Source organism: Poromitra crassiceps (assembly GCF_964638095.1).
Source record: "Poromitra crassiceps genome assembly, contig: HAP1_SCAFFOLD_2151, whole genome shotgun sequence".
Taxonomy (NCBI): domain Eukaryota; kingdom Metazoa; phylum Chordata; class Actinopteri; order Beryciformes; family Melamphaidae; genus Poromitra; species Poromitra crassiceps.
Genome location: NW_028150274.1, coordinates 6,226 through 15,258, shown reverse-complemented (window position 1 = coordinate 15,258; position 9,033 = coordinate 6,226). Strand labels below are relative to the sequence as shown.

Below are 9,033 nucleotides of genomic sequence, written 5' to 3'. Positions count from 1 at the left end.
ATCCAGATATCCATTTTGTCTATTCTTACAAAATGGTATAAAAGTAAAGCCAGTTATGTCTTAAGTTACAACTTATCTGATCTTATCTTTTTTTTTTTTTTTTTTTTTTAAGCCATGAAGACATGATTTGCCCACCTGAGACCATCTCTTCTTGTTGCGGATGAGTTGCTTGTCTTTGAAGTGAACTACCAGCTTGTTCCTGTGAGGCATGGTGACCTCCAGACGACCTCCATACGGCGTCCTCAGGATATTCTGGTCAGGGGTGTGCTGCTGCTTTCTGAAGAGGCTCCTATCATCCCCCATGAAGATACTGATGCAGAGCATGACAGAGTAGTGCAACGCTTAAAGTGGCAATCTGCAAGATCCTACTATTTCTCTTTTTTATTATTATATTGCAACGTCGTTTTTCATGGATTTTCTGGTGCTGAAGTTTACAGCACCAAATCATGCACAAGAGGCCATGATTTACACTGATTTTACTAGGGCCAGAGTCTCCACCCTAGAAATCTCGCATATATATATATATACGGTATATATATATATATGTGTTTAAAATCTATACTACAGCATGCGCTGGGATGCGTCATCAGTGATGTTAACTGGGGTCGTAAGGTGTTTCGGGTCTGTCAACATCATACACCCTCGCCCAGTAGACCCAGCCGAGGCCGATTAAGACCCCGACCCGTGTCCCAGAAGCAGCCGCTCACGGATCAGCCTTCCTACTCTGTCTGCAACATTGCCCGCGGAAGGGTTGATCACGCCCAATCCGCTGCAATAGAGTTAGTGCTACACCCCAGGATTGAAAGACCCTTCGGAGCATGGAGGGTCTAAGTTCCCTGTGGGTGACTCCAGGCCGGGCTCCTCCTTCGTCTCACCAGACCCTCCCAGGGAAAAGGCAATCCTACCATGGGCAGAGAGGATGCCTCAAGAAGACCTATGCGCTGCACGTCATTCGCCTGCGCCGAGCACCTCGCTCTAGCCTGAAGGACCCCAGGCCGCGCCGATCTTTGCACAGATTTTCAGGAGGCTATATATATATATTTCATGTATACCATGTAAACATGGATTTTACCTGTAAACTTCTCTGATGGTTTTCACAAGGGTCTCTGCATATTCATTAACATGGCGTCCCAGACTCCCCGGAACATCTTTGAACGCATCGTCAAAGAAGACATGGGTCTCGAAGAGCACATCAGTGTCCTCTGGATCCTCCTTTGGTCTGTATTTGTCCAGCCTGGAGAGTTGAGACAATCACACAGAGGTACTTTGATATTTGCTAAAACCTCAAAGACTGATTTTTCTGAGCTCTCAAGATTTAGGAAGGTGCAATTTCCCTCTCAGGATCAATAGACAAAAATCAAAAATCCAACTGCTCAATATTGGAATGGGAAAATGACTGCCCCTAATATTCTTGTGAGCTGGACTGGTCTGGTCTGTGAACTCACCGGAACACCGAAAAAATGATCTGCATCATCTCGGAGTAGTTCTCGTGCCACATGGTAGCACATAGATACACTGTCACTGGGTCTGTTGACTTGACACTTGAAAAGACAAGAATTGCAAGTTTAATTTAGGACAGTTAGACAATTGACATTCAAAGTCCAGCCAGATGATTTGTTGTTAATCCTATAGAGAGGCAAAGTGAACGTCACTTCCTGCTTCAGCGCTGTACCAGAGATTTTCTTCTGCAATTTATTTTCCCATAGACATTTTGTAAAATGCTTATAAAAAATAGTTTTACTTGGTCAAACCAAACGGTTCAGCTATATTTAGAATCTGGAGAGACCATAGGACATTGCAGTCAGACCAAATCTAATATATATATATATATATAAAATATATTTTTCTTTAAACCCCCATTTTTTTTATGTTTTGGTCCGAGTCAAATGTTATGCGATCTCTCCTGAACCCGGTTTTTCTGTTGTCGTGATGTCACGCTGATCCATCCATCCTATACTAATTCTACTTAAAATACTTATATTCTGCAGCAGTATTAATAACATAGTTCCCTATTAAGACGGTATTGTCTCTTCATAAAAAAAAGAGAAACTAAATATTTAAAACAAAACAAAAATGTGTAAAAACAGAAAGAGATACACACATCACAACCACACTTACGTCTTCTTCTTGTCGGACATTTGAATATCAAAACGTGTGTTGAGGAGTAAGGACTGCTCTATGAAGGCCCCCTCATACATCCCATTGATGAACAGGTCTTGGCTTCTCTGAATGCGCTCCACGCTGAGGAACCAGATGTGGCGAGTGGCCAGCAGAAGACCCAGCCACCAGGCCACTGCAAAACCTGGGGCAGGATCAACAGAACCATTCAAGGAAAATGGAATGCCCACCCCTGGATACTCTTAGTACACTACAGGATCATAAATCTGTGATGTTCTGTGCCTTCAAGGAGTTATTTTGTGAAGTGTTGTAGGCTAGGATACTTTTTGTTGTACCCACGGACACTTTCCCTCAACCTGCCTTGTGTACTATTCAGTTAGCGATTTCCTACATTTCCCACAATTAGTTGCCATGTCTTGTACACAGTATTGTTTCTGACAGGTATGTGACATGGTGGCCTACAAAACCTGCCTGTGTGGAACCTTCACATTGTCTCTCTCTTGCAATTAAAACATCTATTTTTGAGACAAATGTAATGTTTCAGTGTCGTGAGTCGTGACCCTCTGAAAACATTCACATTTTTGGTCTTGCAGCCTTTCTCACATGCAGAGGTTATGCCTGTGGTGTCTAATTGTATAATGTTACATTGTACCACATTTTAATTGTAAGTTTGAACAAGCTCAAGAATCTTACCTGTTAATAGACCTATGTCAGTTATCTGGGACAGATCTCGGCAGCAGAGCGTGCGTGTCACATCCGAACCGAGTTGCGAGAACATGCTACCTGCCAGGGTTTGGTTTCTGCCATACACAGCTGCAGTGCAGTAGTCTGTGAAGGTGCTGTTGTCGGTCACCTTCAGGTTTGTCTTGCAGTCCTGATAATAACGAAAAACCGGCACGATAACCACGGCCATAGCGGCCAGAGAGGCGAAGTACAAAGGGAGGATGAAGCTACATTTCAGGGCCCGCATCTTGCAGGCCACCCCTGCAAACGAGTGGCACAGTGCTGAGGAGATCACCTGGACCCCGATGAGGACTGCTATTGTCCTCGTCTCGCGGTGTGGGACGGTGGTCAGGATGGTCCAGTCCATTTTGGACAGAGGGACGTAGGCTCCGAGCACAAAACCCGTCACAAGGATCCTGAGCAGGCTGGAGAGCATGTGAAGCACGTTCTGGGACTCCTTGATGTCTTTAGACAGAACACTCAGGAAGTTTGAGCTGCTGTTGTCGGTAAACAATCTGATGTAGTTCTCCCACCAGTTGAAAGAGGTCAAGAACGATCCAGCGATAGCCAGGCCTGCCCAAATTGCCATCTTGTTCCTGTTTTGGTCCAGCAGGTAGAAGACGAGGAACAGACAGTAGCCCAGCAAGATGAGGACAAAGGCAAGTATAGATGGCAGGAGGAACCGATTCCTCTCTCTGGCAATACATTGGGAGGTAATCTGTAAGACCGCAGACAGGACAGCTACACTGTTGAGTATTGTCACATTGCTCACAATGTCCAAGTGTGGCATAGCCACTATGGTGAGAACCGCTGAACCCAGGGATACCAGGAACTCGATTGACAGAACCTGGTTGACACAAGAAGACAGAACAATAAATTTGACTGATTTCCATTCAGGGACCAAGATAAGGTATTACGTTATTAACCATTTTTCCATCAGTGATAAGTTTTTCTGTATGATTTTTTTGTAAGATTTTCTCATCTAATGCCAAAATCAGACTAGATGATATTTATTGTCTTTCATGATGTCACAACATCAGACTAGGCAATCATTCTCCTATTAATTTGTGACGTGCCTTGGCCGGGAGACTGGGAACAGTACAAGTCTGATCCCGACCAGCACTGTCAACTATAGTCTGACACGGAACATCGGGAACGACCCGCACGCTACAAGTCCATTTTCTCACACAGTGAAAAACAAAATCATAATTGATAACCTCATGGAGTGAAAACATGGCTGACAGCATGGGCATGAAGACTAGTGTGGCGCCAAAAGCGTAGCACTACGGTCTGCCTGCGGAAACTGTGCTGTGCATCCGGCAGATACAGAGCGTTTATGCTGCGAAAAAACAATTCTGCTCTGAAAACAGGGCATGATAGTAACGTAAATAATAAATGTGATGTGCGTTATCAAGCTATATAGCTACACAAACTAAATGAACTAACACCATAGAAAACCATCTTTCTATGGGGGGAAAAATAGGAGGATTTCTGAATGGTTTTCTGCCCTGGGTATCGGTCACCCTTTTCACTCTCCATGACTTTGCATCCCTGTGTCAGCCCCAGCAGACTGGCTGTTTAACTGGGACTGTAAATTCATGTAAATTCCCTGCACATTTAATGCCTATTTAAACTTAGCCTGTAAATTTCATGTACATTCAATGTAAACTCTCATTTAACTCCGACTGTAAATTCATGTAAATACACTACCTATTTAACTCAACGTAAATTCATAGTTATCATCCACAGAACACTTCACCACTCATGTACATATTGTATATATTTACTCGATTTTGATTGCACTTGCAACTTTGTGATAGTCTTTAGTTATCTTCCTACTTCTTATATCCTGGGGCCCTGTGATTTTTTTTCTTTTCTTTTTGGGGTATTTCCGTTGTAATCATGAGCCCAAAACGTAAATTCTGACTTTTGTTAATCTGCACCGTGCTCTTTAAATGGAGTGGTGTGGTGGTCCTCCCACTGTTTGTCATGGTCATTTGGCCATAAAGCCAACCCTTAAAATTCCATAGTCAGCATCTCTCATCTGGAGCAATTTGCCGTTTAACATCAGCAATAAAGAACCAACAAGGGTGTTTTCTTCTTAGCCCAAGGCATCAGTTAGAGAGCAGGGAAAGTTGCTGTTGAAATGTTGTCAGACTCGTCCTTACCACGGCTGCAGTTACTTTGGTTGGCAGCTTTGAGGTTTTGAAGTTTGCCTTCCAGATGCTCTTGAGAAGGAGCAGGACACTGGAAGAGATGAGCGCGCAGCCAATACACAGCAAGGCCACGGGTTTCTGGTCAGCTGGGATGGTCAAAGTGGCCTTATTGGACAGAGTGATCAGCAGGAGGAAAGAGACCTGCAGCAGAGAGCAGAGTCGAGACAAGACTTATTTAAGTAGGAAGTGCTTTGTTACAGACCGAGAGAGGGGAAGAAGAGTCGTAGATAAGAAGATAAGAGACGACAATTTTTGGATTACTTTTGAACAAATTTCCTGCGGGCGTTGTGCCAAATTTTTTCATGGGTTTGAAAAAAAGTGGCACAACGGCCGCCCGCCGGACATCAGTCGGACGTCCACACTCCCAATGTTATTGTCGATTTGAGATCACATCCCAGCACCTATTAAACAATGTATGCACACACACAAAAAAACACAAAAATCCAGTTTCTTGGGTTTTTCAAATTTGTTCCACATCAAAAGTTCGTTCATCAAGAGTTCATTCATCACAGTCTACAGTTTGCTGACGTCAGATAGTACTGTCACATTTCTACCTCATTTCGACCAATCATATCACGACGTGACAGCTGTCAATCAATCTTCATGGCGACTAGAACATTCTGCACAGCACACATCAGCAGCTCATTACACACAGCAGAAGCAGAACCAGTCCATCTGTTTTTAGAGAGCTGTACGCCGCCTACGCCAGCAGGCTCACCAGCCGCATGCGTACATCCAACATCCACACAGAAAAGACCTAGGACGGTGCCACCACTCAGCTATCCTGCCTCCAATGGAATCACAGTGGTAACCCCCCCCCCCCCTCCCCATATTAAGTTCAATATAGATTGAAACACGACTAACCTTGCTGGAAACAGCCAACCCGAACACGAGCAGGGCGAGCGCACAGAGACAGAGGAACTTGAGCAGTTTGACCAATTTCCAAGGAATCTGTTCATCTTGGATGACCGGGATGTCTTGGAACGAGTCCCACGGCCTTCTGGGAAAAGATCATAAACTGTCAAAATAATGGAATGAATAAACAATAGACTGTCTAGTAATATCTAGTAATCTAGTATCTAGTAATATCTAGTAATCTAGTAATATAGTAATATATTGCCTAATTGTCATATTATTTCTGAGGCTTTGTATATGGGTTGGGTTAGCACCTGTGACCTACAGTATCACTTATCCCATTATTTAGTTTCCTGTACATCAAGGTGGAAGTTGGCAGAGTCTTAAAGCGTACCCTTTGTTCACACCATACACCAAAGCAAAGTTCACTACTGTAACTGTAGCACGCCACAATCAATTTCCACATGACTTTACAGACATCGTCTTGACAATCCATCGTTTGCATTTCCTTTGGTGAAGATTGATCAAATTATGTTGAAGATATCACATTGTCATTGTATGAAACTATTTGCAGCTGCACATTCTGTATGCTCAGTTTTCAAGATATCATTTTTGGTCTGTTTACTAATTAAGGTATGGTGATTAAAGAAAAACATTGTTTTTCCCACCTGTTTTGTTATTTGTAGCGCCTACAGTACTAGTGGTAGAGCTGAAAATGCCATGCATGGGGGATGTGTTCAAGCACCATTGCTCAACATATCTTAGAAATTTGGACATTTTCGATGAACGGTTAATGAGTTATAGCCAATGTTGTGTTATAGGGCGTGTGACTTGTCATTAAAGGTTTATTCAGGGGCTGTGGATAGATGTGGAACGGCCCAATGAATAGACTGGAAAAGGATTTTTGACCAGAAGTTATAGCCAAAACATAAGGTTGCTTGTTATAGCACCACGGGAGGGAGCGGAGTCAAATTGAACTAGATTTTGTAACTTGAGTAGTGGCTGAGACTTTGGACCTGCCAAGTTTGGTCATTTTTGGTCGTATAGTTTTTGGGACTTTTAGGGGAGAAACAGAAGAACAAGATTAAAAACGTAATAATCCTTACAAAAACAATAGCAATGCTTGGACCCCTAAAACCAACATAAAAACATTGGGGTTTCAGCCCATATATGGCCTTGAACCCCTAACACAGGGGTTCCAAACCTTTTTTGGCTTGTGACCCGATTTTGACGTCACAAAAATCTAGGGACCCTAGACATTCAAATTCCAGTACACCGTCGATAATATCATCAGTGACATCGTCAGTGATGTCACATGTATGCTTATTTTTTCCCTCAGAATTCTCACTTTAATCTCAAAATTCTGACTATTTTCAGAATTCCGTCTTTATTCTCAGAATCCTGATTTAAAGTTATAATCTCAAACATTTTCATTAAAAAAAAAAAAAAATTAGCACTAATGGGGGATAAAAAATGGGATAAAAAATCGAGGGGGAAAAAACAAACAAAAAACGCAATTGACCCTAATCATCTTCACTTGTTTTAAATTGTGTGTGGTGTAAAAAAAATATATATATATAAAAGAAATCAGGCGACTCTATTTGAATTTCAGGCGACCCCACTTAGGGAACCACTGCCCTAACACGAGGGGTTAGATCCTTCCTTAGTCCAAACAGTGGATATTTAATTTCAGAGCAAGACTCTTATTGAGTGACGACACCTTAAAACAGTGGTTCTCAAAGTGGAGTCTGAGGCCTTGAGGGAGTTCCAGGGGGTCCCCACTCCCCAGCAAAAAGGGGAATAATTTCTTTTCACTATAACTCCATTGCTATCTATCTATCTATCTATCTATCTATCTATCTATCTATCTATCTATCTATCTATCTATCTATCTATCTATCTATCTATCTATCTATCTATCTATCTATCTATCTATCTATTACAAAAGGGAGCTAGGGGTCTGTTTGTATGTCTGTCCCACTTATGACATCATCAGTGATGTCATAAATTCACTCTCACACACACACACACACACACACACACAAAGTCCCAGTGATGATGTCATCAGTGATGTCATAAATTGTGTCATCATCAGTGATGACAGAGGCATTGTGACATCACACACACAAGAGACAGACACACACACACACACACACACACACACACACACACACACACACACACACACACACAGTGATGTCATAAGAGCAAATTCAAGTCCTAGGGGCAGACACTGAAAGAAGTGAGAGTCTGGCTTCAGACCCCCGTCTTCAGCCATGCACAGCAGTATGTTGTCAGCTCCAGGCCAGGTCAGCGAGGTGCCAGGCGGGCGAGGCCGCGTAGCGGGCAAGCCTAGAAATCGAGTGTGCGTAGTGGCGTAGAGAGATGCCTAGTAAAACATATTTGCTTAATTTCTGCTTTAATAAGTTAATTGCAATTGATGAAAGAAATTCAATTACTATCAGTGCAAAAACATAATCAACATATCAATCAAACTTTGGCATAAATATGAACTGATAATAATGGTTGATTAATGTTTAATTCCCTCTTGTTATTTATTGTTAAATCAATTAGCTTGTGGTCATAACAAAAAAATATACTTCTATTGGTAATAGCAGTTGTATAAATATAGAAGAAAAAAATCAACTTACTTTGGCATGTGTCTCTTGTTGTCCCACATGATTGTAGCAAACCCTGTGCGCTAAAATTGCCTTTATATTGTTAAGTTAAAAGAAGATCTCCATCCACATGCCATCGTCAGGACAATTTAACCTGAAGCACATCCACAGCCACACCCATCAAAATAAGACAAAACCCAACCATATGCAAATGATGCCAGCTAGGTGAGGAGCAGGAACAAGCTGACCTGAAACTCTCAGCCCTGGTTTAATGCACGGGCTTACGGGGGCTAAGCCCCAGGGCCCAGGATGTGAAGGGGCCCAGGACGTGAAGGGGCCCAGGACGTGAAGGGGCCCAGGACGTGAAGGGGCCCAGGACGTGAAGGGGCCCAAGACTCAGAGGGGGAAAAAGAAAAAAAAACATCAGGGGAAAAGATATGCCTCGTTGTGTGTGAGTGTGCGCACGTGCGCTCACACTCACATGCGTGCATTATGTGTGAGAG

At 42.8% G+C, this 9,033-nt stretch overlaps 1 protein-coding gene across 1 annotated transcript; it reads right to left on the bottom strand.

Annotated features, from left to right (window-relative positions):
- Window positions 1-135: 135 nt before the first annotated feature.
- LOC310772164 (chitin synthase chs-1-like) lies at window positions 136-8,592 on the bottom strand (the record flags this gene model as incomplete). Its single annotated transcript, XM_083664607.1, has 8 exons — window positions 136-310; window positions 1,073-1,234; window positions 1,446-1,541; window positions 2,119-2,302; window positions 2,812-3,688; window positions 5,010-5,198; window positions 5,922-6,057; window positions 8,564-8,592. Coding segments are annotated over 8 exons (1,848 nt in total), but the record flags the coding sequence as incomplete, so codon positions are not given.
- Between the last annotated feature and the right edge of the window lie 441 nt (window positions 8,593-9,033).